This window comes from Oreochromis aureus, linkage group 12 (genome assembly GCF_013358895.1).
Source record: "Oreochromis aureus strain Israel breed Guangdong linkage group 12, ZZ_aureus, whole genome shotgun sequence".
Classification (NCBI taxonomy): Eukaryota; Metazoa; Chordata; class Actinopteri; order Cichliformes; family Cichlidae; genus Oreochromis; species Oreochromis aureus.
The window spans coordinates 20445001-20460103 of record NC_052953.1 but is presented as its reverse complement, the minus strand read 5'-3'; the positions used below and the strand labels follow the sequence as shown (position 1 = coordinate 20460103).

Below are 15103 nucleotides of genomic sequence, written 5' to 3'. Positions count from 1 at the left end.
AACTCAACTCAACACAACACAACACTCAACACAACCGACTGATGGAAAAATATTTTCCTATACATGTTGAAGGATCTCAGAAAAAGCGCCTACTCATTCCCTTCTTGTTAACAGCCTCTGTGTTGGTTTTCCAGCTCAGCCTTTTGTTGATGCGGATACTCAGCTACCTGCATTCCTCCAATACACTAACATCCTGTCCCAGGTTAGACATGGGTCGTTTAGTCTTCCTCTTCCTTCTGAAGTCAATCACCATATTTCTGGTCTTATTCATATTTTTTTAACAAGGGCGTAAGAGGTTGACTTGACTTTGACACTCATCACATGTTAATCCAATCATCTACAGAATGTGCCAGAACAAGCCAGAACCATAGAGGGTAAACCCAACAATCAATACGACCCAATGGACCCAATGCCAGACACACCAAAACCCAGGCCTGTGTTCATACCCTGCTGGGTCAGAGCTGTGCCTGTAGTACAATGGACATCTACACAACATTGATCCAATGATGTAGCAGCGAAAGTGTTATGTGTAAATGATATTACTCTTTTGGTCCCGTAGTTGATTTTCTTATCTGCAGAGAGAATAAGAACTTACTTGCTGAGTTTGGCTTTGTGTGTAATCTGTTTTATTTCTTAAAATCCTCTGTCAACTTATCTTTCTGTTTGTCTTAATAAAAACTTTTTAAGGTGTGTTCCCTCAATAACAATCTATTTAAAAGGAGTAAGGTCAAGGGTGCAGACACGTCAACCCCTTCCCTGCTCATGTGAATCATGATGGCACCTTTGAGTGAAACGCTCGTCTCGACAAATTGATTTCCATGTGTGAAAGAGAGACTTGTCCCCTGAGACAACGGCTCCTAAAACATTCTTCACACATATATACTGCTAATTCAGAGGAATGGACAGAAAATGAATGTGAAATAGAAAAAAGGCTGCATTGCTCAAGAATATTCAGAGTTAAAGGGGGGGTGAGGAGGTGCGTTCAGCTGGCGATTAGAACCACAGTTTATACAGAGGAGAGTGCACACAGTCCCTATTGCCAACTGTGAAACAAATGGCATCTAAATTGAATAATTCAGTCTGGGGGAGAAAGATGTGGGATTTGCACACAAAGACTGACTGACAGATAGAGTGAGAGGAGAGGCAGCCAACCTTTAACAGAGCTGGAGAGAAAAGACAGTAAATGGCAAGTTAGATTAATAGATTGGCAAGGTCTCACAGAAGATGGGATAATAATTCACCAAGCAAAAGAAAGGCAGCTTTTCTGAGGTTAGAGTTGAGTGAGGAGGAATGATGTAGATGGAAATATGAATATTGAATAATGCAGTCAAGATCCTTCCTTGAAACAAAAAAGGGATTAAGAGTGGTAGGAAGAGTCAAAGGTTAGAAGCAGTTGAGAAAGAGAAATGAATCAGGTGGGTGTTGAAGGAAAATCTGTGAAGAAACTGAAGTGAGGAAACTAGAACAGTTGAAGAAAGAAGAGTGCAGTGCTAGACAGAGGTCAAGGTGTTATTATAATCTGCATCGAGAAATGACTGTGTAGTTTAAGCATTCACCTCTGTCGGTGCACCTTTTAACCATCATCTGACATGCAGACACGAGGTAGCAAACGGACATGTAAATGAACACCTGGATTCCTGAGAGCTTCTTTGGATCCAGTTTCTCTTGGAGTGATTTTAGCCGAACAAATATAAATCACCCTGAAAGTCAATTATGTTGTGGTGAAATGGGAAATGGACTATTTAATTTTTACAAAGCATCCTCTAAGTCCAGCTAATTGCATGCCGCTTATATCAGCTAGTTTTTCTTCCCATGTGAAGTGGATGTTTCTATCTTGCTCCAGCTTTCCGCTCTAAAGACTCCAGTTTGAGATTTCGCTCTGATCTTGTTCATACTTTGTGCTTTGACTTAAGATGTCCTGCTGGGAGACTTAACCTGCTTTCAACACAGACTTTTAACCTGCTCTCTCATTTATGCCTAAATATTTTGATAGTTTATTCTTGTTTTTAAAGTGTAAATCTTTATGTCTGTGTAGCAGCCCCTCATCGCAATAGCACAGTGAAATGTTCAGCTTTAAAAAGTGTCTATAATCAACAGCCTTTTTTACTACATATTGTTATAGAACAATAGCTAACTCTACAGTCATACATACAGTGGTTGGATCACCAAAATAACTGCGAACGTTTGGAATGAACTTGATATCTCGTTGCCTTTGAAATGGTTGAAAATGGTTCAGTGATGGGAACCATGTCTGCTACTACTTCCAGTCAGTTGCCGTCTTCAAAGTGATTTTGGTGCATCAAGATGGTGATAAAACAGCAAGAAGATGGACAGTCTTCTATCAGGTCTTGATTAAATGGATTCAAATTGGCATTTACGAACAATCTGCTTGCGAGAATATGGTAATAACCAAAATCTGTGGGTGTCTGTGTAAATTTCTTAATAGTATAGACTCTGTATGGAAGACCTACACAATTAACTTCACCATAGCTTTTGAGACTTGAGTTTGTCATTTTTTAAGTTACTTTTTTTCTTTCATCATGAAGTGACCATGTATGGAAGAGAGCATAGAGTGCTATATTGTCAGCTAACACTGTCCATCTGTAGCTAATGTTAGCTAGTCTGAATAGCAACCTTGCTATCCAATGATTTTTTTTTGATAACTTTTTAATTTTACTCCCTACATTTTGACACAAATATCTATAATTTCTACTCCTTGGAGTTTAAAAAACAGGCTCCTTACTTTAGGTTCAACTGTATCATTGATAGTGTTTTATTCAAGGATTAAATTAGGCCAGAACAAGTGCCGGTGTCCGTAAGTTGTGATCTTTGTACTTTAGCATTTAGCTAGCAATACAGAAGAGGAGCAAGCATAAAGCAAGAATGGCTTTTTTTTTTTAAAACTGTCAGGTAATTTAAAATGCAACATTTCTAACAGCTTGACAAACATCAGCAAGCACACAAACTGTGTGCAGTCTGTTGCACATTGTGTTGCTAGCTAAAGGTTCAGTTGCTGCATTTAAAAGGGAGCACAACGAGTGTGAGATAAGTTCACTCAGAAATGAAGAAAGATGTAAAAGCCTACTGGAGCTCACAATAGAAATTTTTGTGAGTTGTGATTCTTTTCCCCACGCTGAGCCATTACAACCGGTCTCAGGGTTTTCCCACTTGCCGAATCTCACTTTAACCTCTCACTGCACTTATTTTCCTTCTTAAGTGTGGAGGCAAACTCCCCCTCTACAATGTAGGCAGCAGAAAAGTTATTTTTCAAAATTCTTCTCCTACATAACAGATTCCAGCTGAGAACATTCATTCAAAGTAGAATTTAGATTTTAATAACATTTATATTCTTATGGATTAATATAATTTTATTTTCATATTAATATAGCACAATTTCAGCTAACTTTGCATAAAAATCAATAGAATGGTAGAATTTTCCTTCAAGGAGTTCTTACCTCATGTACATTTCAGAGCCTGTACTTTTCCCTTTTACCTAAGGAAAGAAACTGATTCAGTACTTTAACTTTTACTGTATTGTATACTGAGTATTTTTTAACACAGGTATCTGTACTTCTACTTAAGTAAAAAATGTCTGTAATTGTGCCACCTCTGGTAGCTTGCATATGTTGGCATACACCTGTCACTCAGTTGCATCACCCTTCGAAATACGTAATGGTAATTAAAAAAAAAAATCTGAGTTAGTATATAAAATTTTATGCCCTGTACAGTTTTCACTTTGGAGAAATACAATCTATAAAGACTAAAACCTTTTTTGGCACTTCATGTTGGCTTCTTTTTAAACCACAGAGGTTATAGCTTTCAAAAAAGTTAGCCATATCAACTTTAAAATATGCACATCAATGTCGTGTTGACATTCAGCTTAAGAAAATTATGTAAGCCACATAAGAGAATAGTGACAGTAGCATAAGCACTATATACCAAAGTCGTCTACTCTGTGATGATAGTAACATGGCAATATTTACCTTAAATATTTAAGAATGTGTTATTAAGTACAGATTTTTGTTTATTTTAAAGTTGCTATAGTGAAAAATGATCATATAAACAATGTAAATGCGAACAATTAGAACTTAAACATAGTATTTTAATGATGATCATTATCATTATGGCTGTATAGCAGCTAAAGCTCCTGTAGTATCAGAGAAATGCAGTCATCAGAGCTCACATTCCAGTTGCATCAAGGACAATTTGTATGGAGTTAAGTAATTGAACCAAGAATCTGATGAGACAGTTTCAGCGTGGTGATTGCTTCCAGGAGACAGCAGTGCCCCAGTGTTGTTGAGAGGTTGTCTTTAATGTGATTAGCTGTCTGTTTCAAATTAAACACAAGCCAATAATGAAACTAGGGACAAAGTATCCCATTGTCCTCAACATCACTACAGATATCCTCAGTTCTCTGTTTCTTTCTATGCTTTGACAGCTTTTGTTTCGCCTTTCATTTTCAGCCGTCATCCTTTTAAGACACAGACAGTAGAGAAAAATGTGTGTGCGCTTGCGTGTGTGTTTTTGGGGTGCAGGGTGGGTGAAAGGAGGGAGCACTCAAATCCCAGTGGCTCTGGGGAGCTGTCAGAACTGATAGTGCTCTATCACTTGCAAACGGAGGTGCAAAATTGGGCAGAGCTGAGCACTGCGCAAAGCAGAGGATGATGGTCCCTCTGTCCACTGGAGCCTGACTGACTGAGATGGAGAGACGTGGAAAGTGTTCTGCCAGCTACCTCACAACTTGAATTGAACAAGCCAGAGAATTCTAAAATCGACACAAAAAATTCAGAATATGGTAACTGGCAAACGGGATTACAAAATCATGTGAATCTATTAATGCAAATAACTGAGCGCAGCCAAAGCTAATATTAACAGACAGACAACTTTGCTACTTTACAAGACCTAACAATGAAGTCACGATATGATTAATTTCTTGCAGAGCTGGGTGAAAAGTTCAATGTCAGTCCCATATTTGTACGTTAATCCTTCAGCTTCAGCTGGGAGATGGCTAATTTTGCTTAAAAGAAAAACAATCTTCACAACACACAACTCCGCCTACTCGGATTGTTCTTTGTAACTGTTGTACATTTAACATGACACAATATTTAATGAACTCAATATGTGCTGTCACAATAAGACAGACAGAATGGCTATTTTCAGTATCTGTTTACAGCTTACTTTTCACTCCAGCTTCATGAGCAGAAAAACAGTGTTGGCAAGGAGATAGCACTAATAGACATATTACACGACATGTTTAAATATGGCTTTAAAATGTTAAGTCAAAAAGAATTTGGTCCTCTTTGCAGTGCGCGGGCTACAAGCATATTGGCAGCATTCGACAACCCCAATTCCAAAAAAAGTTGGGATGTTGTGTTAAATGTAAATAAAAAGAGATACAAGTACAATGAGTACAACAAGTACAACAAGTACAACAAGTACAATGATTTGCATAACTCACAAACCCAGATTTTATTTACTGTAGAACACAGAAAGCATAACAGATGCTTAAACCTGAGACATTTTATTATTTCATGAATAATATTTTACCTCATTTTGACTTTGATTGTAGCAAGATGTCTCAAAAAGGTTTTAACAGGGGTAACAAAAAGCTGAAAAGTTGCACAAGAAGAAACAGCTGGGGGAACAACAGGACAGAGGTTCACCAATCAAGTACCCACATCTACAAACTGTGGGACAATTTCAGAATAATGATCACCAACATAAAATTGTGAAAATTCATCATGTCATCATCTACAGGGCATACTATCATCAAAAGATTGAGAAAATCTTGAGAAATCTCTGTGTGCAGCACTGGATGCCTGAAATCTTCGGCCTTCATGCAGGACTGCATTAAAAACAGGCACAATTTTGTCATGGAAATCACTGAATGGGCTCAAGAACACTTGCTGTGCCATCGACAAATGCAGGTAAAAGATCTAGCATACAATGAAGAAGTCCAGAATCCCTGGCATCTTCTCTGGTTCAATGCTCATTAAAAATGGATTTTGGAAACTGTTCTCTGGTCAGTCGAATCCAAAGTTAAAATGCTTTTTGAAAAACATGGGCGCTGCATCCTCTGGACTGGGTTCAAAAGTCTGCATCTCTGATGGTATGGAGCTGTTGCCAATGGAGATGGCAGCTCACACATCTGGACAGGCACCATCAACGCTGTAAGATGTATACAGGTTTTAGAGTACCATATGCTCCCACCCAGATGTCGTCTTTTTCCTGCATATTTCAATAGGACAATGCTAAACAGCTACTGCATCAATGAGTACAGCAGGATCTGATGGTAGAAGAATCCGGCTGCTGAACTGGCCTGCCTGCATTTCAAACCTTTCACCAACTCAAAACAATACAACAAAGAAGACTCTGGACTGTTGAGCAGCTAGAATCCTGTTTTAGACAAAAATGGGACCCCAAAACTGGTCTCCTCAGCTCCCAGATGTTTACAAACTGTTGGTAAAAGAACATGTTTTAATTTGCCACTGTCAAATTCAAAACAAGCTAGCATTTTTCTTTAAATGGTACATTTTTGTCAACTTAAACATTTGATTTATTTTCTATATTAAGAATAAAATATTGGGTTATGATTCTTGCAAATGACTGCATTCTGATTTTATTTACGTTTAACACGGCATTCCTGCTGTTCTGGAATTGTGGTTGTACTTGCTGTGTTCATAAAATGAAGTACTCTTTGAAAATAATGACTGTGGAAAGCAACCGCTGAGCCTGGATGTCAAGAGATTCATCTAAAGGGTGATGAAGAACATGATTGAAAATGCCCCAAAATGCAACAGCTGTGAGCAGAGCAGTTATGTTTTTGGTATGTCAGTCAATCGGATTCTTCTGAATGCAATATCTCAGAAACACCTGGAGGGAATTTCATTACGTCTGCCAAAGAGGTCAACCTGGACTAAAGAATGAACTTATTAGGGTGTAGTGGGCAAAGGTCAAAGGTCACCATGACCTTACAACACACATTTTGGCCATAGGCCAAGGATCCATAGGCTAATTATGATGGCACTTCACACAAATGTCTAATAGCATAAATTGATGGGTTAGTGATGAGGTTAAAGGTCATGCCTTGACAGACATGGAGAATTGCAACTCAATTGACTGGCAGAAGCACATAATTCAAATTCTTTTTCGAGATTCTCCTGCAGCTTTCACTGTTTTTGACGACTGGGAGAACCTCCTGCAGTTGTATTAAATGAAATTTGTATTACAAATTATACATACAGAACCACACTCAAAAGTAAAATTCAGCATATGTGTCCACCTCAGTGAACACACTGCATACTTGAAATGCTATTAGAATAAGTCAAATCTAACCAAAATCAGTTTAATACAGAATTAACTATTTAGTGCAGACACCATCAGAAAGTGTGAATAGAAAGGTTGCTTTTGAATGTACACACAGATGAAATTGATTAAATGTACTGGGCCAACTGAAAGTGATACTTACAGATATAATGCTCGACTATGGAAACCCTTGCCATGAAGCTCCTGGCACGCAGTTTTTTGTGCTGATATTAATGCCAAAGCTCTGCAGTTATTGAGTCAGCAGTGCGCTGGGGACTTTTGCACACTATGCACTCAGTGACCTCGCTCTGTAACCTCTGTGGTTCCTAAATGTTTTCACCTTGCAATAATAACACTTACAGTTTATGGTGGAATATCTAGGACAGAACAAATTTCACACACTGACATGTTGCAGTGGTGGCATTTGAGTGTGGCAGTACCACACTCAAATTCAGTGAGCTCTTTAGAGCAAAGCATTCTTTTACAAATGTTTGTAAAGAGTGCATGGCTCTGTGCTTGATTTTATACACCTGTGGCACTGGGACTGAAAACACCTGAAATCAAAGATTAAGAGGTATTTTTGTCCATACAGTGTATCTGTAATTGATGTTTCTGGATTATATATCATGCACGATACTATTATGAAAGTGGCTTCATGGTGTTGATTTTATGTGGAGTTAGGAATTAATAAAAATGCACAAGTTGCCACCTTCATGAGTAAATTAAAGTACTACATAGAAGTCTTGTAAGATTAATATGTAAAATGTAAACAAGTGCTATTGGAGGAAATTGTAATTTAGAACTTTTTTATGTATTTTTCTGATGATTTTTTTTTCCAAACATATTAACAATGAATCCTTATGTTTCTTATTGCTGTTCCGAGGTCCCTTTCTCTAAAGCAGGTCTTTACTTAGACTACATTCATGGCCCCTTGGCTGCTACATACATTGGTGCTGCTGTGACATTTCATTGTATGAGGGGAGAGGTGATACAGCATGTGCAGCTGTCAAATAACAGGAAGAATAGCTGTGTTCTTGGCAGACCTGCCTTAACCAGATGCTGTGGGGAGGAAAACACTGTAAATGTGTGATCTCAAGAGCGCCTCTTAATAGACAAGAGTGTGAGGTAAGTTGCTAATATTTTGTACTTCCAGTTTTGTAAGATTCTGATATTTCTATATGATCCTGAAAAGCTTTAAGAAGATGTAAAATATTTATATCCACCACATTTAGATTAACTAATAAAAGAATATGGTTAAATTTGTCGTTTTTTGATATCCTGCTAGGAAATGCAGCTACTATAAAGATGCTGACAGACCCCGTGGAGGTGGTAAAAGTTGTTTTATTTTCTTACTGCAGTGACAGCTACAAGGAACAACTTCTGCTTCAAAGCCTTCCAATTACTGGAATCTGGTTTCCTACCTTAGGTGTAGCAAATTCAAACAGTTTGGGCGTCTGCTTCCCCGTGTCTTTTGTTTTTATGAGGAGAACGAGATGCCGTGAGATTTTACAGGGTGTGACAGGGGGTCACGCTGTGTATGATCTTCCCACACTCAAGAGCTTTTATGAGTCCCTTTAATGAAGATGTGCAAGGATCTGGCTACGTGAAACAAACATCATATTTCATCTCTGATCATCTGTGAGTATCTGTTTCATACTCAACATTGTTATTTCTCATTTACAGCACAGTTTCTGCTTTTCACACCCTTATGTGGTAACAGTAATTGGATTTTACTTTTTTTTTTTTTTTAGAAAAATCAACCTTTGTCCCATGAATAATAACAGTCATCACGCACAGCACAGTTGCACCAAACACAGGGCATGCATTAGATAACCTTAACTCAGCCTCCCTGCAAACGGCTTCCTGTGTGTGCGGAGGTTCTGGGGGGGTTTCTCGTGAAGATATCGCTGGTTGGTCACACACAGGAAACCAAGATGCTTTCCAAGGTTGAACCAAAACACCGCTGAAAAAAAAAAAACAGACTTCTAAGACAAACAAGTGTCATCTTGACTTAAACTGCACCTTGCACGAAGGGAAAAAAAATAAAATAGACTCACTCTCAGCTAAAGCTGCTCAGGAACCACTTGAAGCCACGCTATGATTACACGACTCCTTTTAAAACACAAATAGGTGTCGGGCTTCTGGTCGAACAGCTACATTTTTACTACACCCTGAACACCGACGCACAGACCTTGGGAAAGTAAAACAAAATATTTAAAAAATGCTGCCACCGTCACAATGGCAATGAAAAGAAACTATGTCTGCTTTTTCTAAAATACCCCTAAACATACAATTAACATCAAACAACAGAAAATAATAGTTCTCTTTTAGCGTAAACAGGAGACTGCCAGCAGTCACAGCAGAGGAAAAGGGATGTTGTAAAGATACCAAAGTTGAGCAATAACGCTTCTCTGGCTGTGTAGCTGCTCTGGCCTCTGATCTCTGGCCTGGCTTCCCCTCTTCTCAACAACATATGGCTGTCAGTATTAAGTCTCTGAGGAGGCATCTATTTGCCAATAGTTGAGACTTAAAATATTGCAAAAGTTGCTTGTCTTGTCAAGCACTTGCAACAGCGGGATATGATAAATGCTTACACACAGTGTTATTGTAACAACCTTTTACTTCTCACTGACTAAACTGTTGTTGCCCCGCTACCTCTGCTGCTTATAATACTCTGAAATATTAGATCCTGATGTGTTTTTTTAATCTTAGATGTTTTTATTATCAAAGGGATAGAGCAGAGTGGATTTAAACAGGTGTCATGGCGGTGGTTTTAACTTGAGGTCCTTCAGGTCACTCGGTACTCTGCTTTCAAGTTGATCTCTCCTCGCTCCTGTCAGACATTTTAACACAACGCTATGGAGACTGGGGCCCACATGGTAGTGGTGTCATCCTTGCAACATTATCCCCTCTTATCAAGCCTTTCTTCTTCCGCCTTCTTTCTGTTTGATACTTCATGCCCTTGCTCCCACTCCAGTCTACTCTTCCTCCCCAGCCACCGCTCGCTGCGCCCGATCTCATCCTCCACCTCTGTGTCCTCCAACCACTTGACACCTTTTCAAATTCATCCCCATCAGTTGGCAGACAGCGTGCATTTCAACCGCAGGGCACAATGCAGCGATCCTCGTGAATCAATGGCAGATAAATCAATGCTATCTCTTTTTTCCATGCCTCTGCTGCCATCGATTTTTTTTTCCTGTTACTTTGCTGTTTGCGGAGTCTTGAACTTTGCTCAATTAAACTGAGTTGACTTTCAGGAACAAACTGTAACAGCGTAAGGCTTTCAGCTCTGAGACAGACACTAATGTTAGCTCCGGATGGGGAGTATAAGAGCTTTATTTATGAGATGCCCCATTCAAAGAGATGCTGCAGTGATTTCTACTGAAGCAGAACCTGGATTTACTGGTATTGTGAACCCTCTTTCAGATGTGGCATGCAAAAGGCTTGCCTTGATTCTAGGTCTTTCATTTTGAACCAGAGCTAATACCTAAAACAGAGACAAAGCAAATATCCTTTGATCATATTTACTAAGAAAGAAGGAGGCCCAATTAGCATGTGAATAACCCTTGCTTTGGTGTTTTAGATAAACGCTCATAGATTTCTTGGCAGGGGAAATATCTCATATGATTTCATGTCCAATCTCCAGGCTCTAGATCCTGTCACTGGGAGGGAATGATTTCTGGGAAATGCACAGACTCAGACATATCATTTTGAAAACTACATTTAATATAGTCCACAGAAAATTATCCACTGTGATATTTCACTAGTCTCCCCCATAAATAATTCATTGTTTTTATGTGCCCTCATGCTGCCTTGGGGATTGGAACAGCTGAGTGTTTTCACAACGTATTTGTGTCCAATCTTCTGCGTATTGGACGTACTCTAATCAAACCACAGTAAACATGCCTTGAATGTTTGTTGAGTCATCTGCTTATCAGCTAATCAAATGGCTTATTTGCCTGCCTGCCTGCCCGACTGCCTCACTGGAGCACAGCACAGGCCTGGTTGAGTATTTTTCAATTAATTGTTCATCTGTTTGATTGACTGCGCAGCCACACAGTACGTGTGATATGAATGAACTCCACAAGTTTTAAATGTATGCTTTGTAGGTCCACTGCAGCAATAAAGCAGGAGATCTGATTGAGACTGAGTAAGTCAAGCAATCCATTGTTCTGGAAAGTCTACATCGCTTTCTCTCTCACACACATTGCTTTATTATTTGACATGTAGGTGTAAGATCACATAAAAGATCCTGTGTGTACATACAGTATGTACCTGTTTTTCTGTGAAAGAACTAGCACAAAAGTGCAAGTCATAGAGAAAATTTCAAAGGCAGAAGCCAGGACAGCGACATGGAGCTGCCAGGGATTGGTGAGCAATCAGATAGGGCAGAATTGATGACCTGGCTCACGATGGATTTCTTGGAGCGGGCTGCCAGACCGAGGTAATACTTTCAGGCTCTTATCAGCACTGGCATAAGCTGAGTGCTGCATCACCCACTTCCCAGCGTCAGCTTATTATGAGAGTCCATGATGTGTGATTGCTTGTACTGCCTTTGTGTGTCCCAGGGTCTGTGTGCACCGGACACAGTTGGCAAGAAGAGGAAAAATACTAAGGGCTTCTGTCAGAGTAAACTGTCCACTTCCCCACTGTTGTAATGACATTTTCTTCCTTTTTCTCTTCCCCTTTTTTTCTTTTGGCAAAAATAGGTGTTTTGTGAGGTTTCCTGTGACTCATAAGCTTCTGGTGTCAGTGATGGAATTCTGCAAAGTTAAGCAGACAGTCACAGACATGTCATACTTTTTTAAAGATGTTCTTGCTGAAATGTGGGTAATTTAAAACGGAAAGCAACTGGGAATATGGCAATTTTGGTAGGAAAAAAGTGTCGTCTTAATATATCATGTAGAAAACAACATGCTCCATGCTTCCTGGGCAGTTGACAATCAGAAAAGAAGAGAACTAAAAGTTGTATTTTCTATGTCCAACAGCAGTTCTATTGGATTTACAAAGCAATGGAGTTAAATAGCACTTGAAACGTTTACATTTATGAACAGTGCAGAAATTTTAGCACACTGATCACACTTAATTTTTTTCAAGCTGCATAACAATACTTAATTTCAGCTACGGGGGGCCTTCCTGCAGCTTGAGGTCAGTGTTGCTCAAGGGCACTTTAGAGATGCCTTCGGGTTTAAGCCCAGGTTTTCCAATAAAGCTGTTAACCTTTGACTGCTGTGGGGGAATGGATGAAACCCTACAATGGATAAAAGAGTAATTAAGATATTAATATGAATTCTGCTATGTTAAATTTATAATTAAGTTTTCTTTATTATTATTATTTTTCTGCGTATAAACAACGTGGTTTCAGACGCCTAGACGCCGAGGATCTCTATGGTAACAGTCCTCAATTACCAATGATTGGCTAACCCGTGGGAATGTTTCTATTCCCTCAGTGCGGTGATTGGTCGGTGGGCGGTCTGTGCAGCCTGACAGTCTGCAGCGTTCCGGGTTATTGTCAGTCTCGGCAGCTCGGCAGAAGGGTAGGACCGCATCCCGGAGCTGCCAGAAGTAGCTAGCTCTTTATCCAGACGTAACCTTTTCCTGTTTGGTTAATATTACCAAAGAGAGCCTTTCGGGGCTTTGTCGTCAAGGTTACTCCACAGCCTCACCTGGAAATTTAAGTCTGAATCGAGAGGCAACACATCTCAGAGCGTCTGCCGACACCACGGATAAAGTGACGGACGGAGCAGAGCCTGCTCTCCGGGATTTTACATCGCATCGCATCAGTTTAGGATATTCAGGCAGCTACTTTGGCCCAGCCTTGATCTCTTTCAGGGTACCTTCACACAATATTGCCTAGATGAAAACATTTGAATGATACATTTCTCATAAGGTCGTCAAAATTGAGCTGGCGGACCACGAAACCCATGCGTAACAGCGGGGGGATTTTTTTTGGAATACTGCGTAGCCGCTAAACCTACCCAGTGTGTCGGTTAAGAGTTCTGCTATTTGGAGATATCTTCAAGCGAGAGGAAGATCAACCGGGACCCTGTACCTACTTTGATTCGGAGGCTAAACGGTGAAAACCCGAAGCACTCTTGGTGCGCAATCCTTCTGAGGACGCTCTTGAAATTGCCGACCTGCGCTTTTGCCCTCGACAAAAATTGGCAGCCGAATCGAGAAAAAAAGGCAAAGCTTATTAACTTTGCATGCTAGAGGCTAGAGTGTGGAATCTAATTTGCAGGGTTACCGCTACATTTGCATACCGTCGGAAGACGAGGATAAACTTAATCAACATTTGACATCGACAAAGCAGCAGCTGGATTTTGGGGCAACAGAATGAATCCGTTTTAATTTGGACCGCAGAAGTATGAGGCAGATTGCTCAGTGAATGCTACGATCTGCATGGAGTTCTAGTGTACACTACGGAGCAATTTATGGTAAATATATTTTGCATGTCTGTCTCTCCCAGTCGTGTAGATTCTGAATGTTACGGGTCATTTATTTGTAACCATTATGGTAGTTTGTGTCAGAGCTTCGCTTCAATTTTTGGGGAGGATTGTCGCCGAAACCGAGAAACGCCTGAAAATAATGAATGTTTATAAAATGCCCCCCCCCCCCTCCTTTACCCCCAGGATGCTGCCCACACGGCTGATGATGTCTCGGATTTAAACCCTTTGTTTGACCCATAGGAAGTGTTGTAAAAATCGACTTGTTAGAGAGCCGCTGCCGAATGGCTCGAGGAGCTGCTTTGATGTGTAATATTGGTCTTTTCAAGTATGGGTAGCAATTAAGTATATTGTCGAGGCCAGTGCACTGCAGGCAGGCATCACAGACACGGGGATGTGTGGCACTGGAAGAGTTGCGGCTCAGAGCAAAAGGTGCGAATTTCTCATCTGTACGCCCCCGTGCGTCACCGCGCACGGGTAGGGTAACTACAGTGCCTGCTGCAATTAGAGATTTTCACCCTGGTGGGTTAATGATACACAATCTCTGTCTTTTTTTTTTTTTTTTTTTTTTTAAATTTTATTGTGTGCCTGTATAGTGTGACAGGCTTTCATAGAGAGACTCATAAAATTCACGAGCATGTGTGCCTAACGCTGTAAAAGTTTTCACTTTATGCTCGGTGATATGGATGATCCTCAGTGCTGCACTAAGGTCGGGAGACAATTTGTCATTGTCCCGTGAATTCCACAGCTCACGTGCCCTCTGCGGCCCCAGCCTCTGGTGCAGCCAGAGGAAGTCTGAAAATTTGACTCGACGGTGAATTAGCTGATAAAGTTTGGATTGTTTCCCGTGAACTTTGAGCCTCGCGGGTTGCTGAGGTTGCTTTGCAATATTTAGCTCCGTTGCTCGCATTGCACGTAAATGAGCCTCCACATTATGCTGACTGTGCAGTGAAAAAGCCACACACGGTATGTTTTATCGTTAGACTACAAGCATCCTCAAATTCTTATCTTCCAGTCATTCTCTCTCCAGCAGCCTTGCAGATAGGCAGCTTGCAGAATGTAATATGGGCCCCTACAGCAGGGCAGGCGCCCCCACAGTCAGGGCACCTGACATAGAGCCTTCCTGGCTGTATTGAATAAAACATCCAGTGATGTATGAGGCAGGAGCTGCACCCGAGGGGGCAGAACTGCCTCATTTACTTCCTCCACTCTGCGTCTATGACCTGCTGAGCAAATTGTGCTCATATTAGCTCTGCGGCTGCTCCTCACCTAAACAAATAGTCTCCCCAGCATAATGCTTGCCTTAACTCAACATGATGGTTGGACAAGGCAGGGGAGAGTGGAATGGCAGG

At 40.4% G+C, this 15103-nt stretch overlaps 1 protein-coding gene across 2 annotated transcripts in view; it reads left to right on the top strand.

Annotated features, from left to right (window-relative positions):
* The first annotated feature begins 8708 nt into the window (after positions 1 to 8708).
* fam222a (family with sequence similarity 222 member A) overlaps positions 8709 to 15103 on the top strand; it is a 50346-nt gene continuing 43951 nt past the window's right edge. The window contains exon 1 of one of the 2 annotated variants that reach the window (XM_039620430.1): positions 8709 to 8943. In XM_039620430.1, the coding sequence (XP_039476364.1) occupies positions 8843 to 8943 (101 nt within the window). In that variant the 5' untranslated portion in view covers positions 8709 to 8842. Of the gene's footprint in view, positions 8944 to 12767; positions 13743 to 15103 lie in introns of those variants that run through there. The other variant, XM_031755443.2, reaches the window with a different exon arrangement.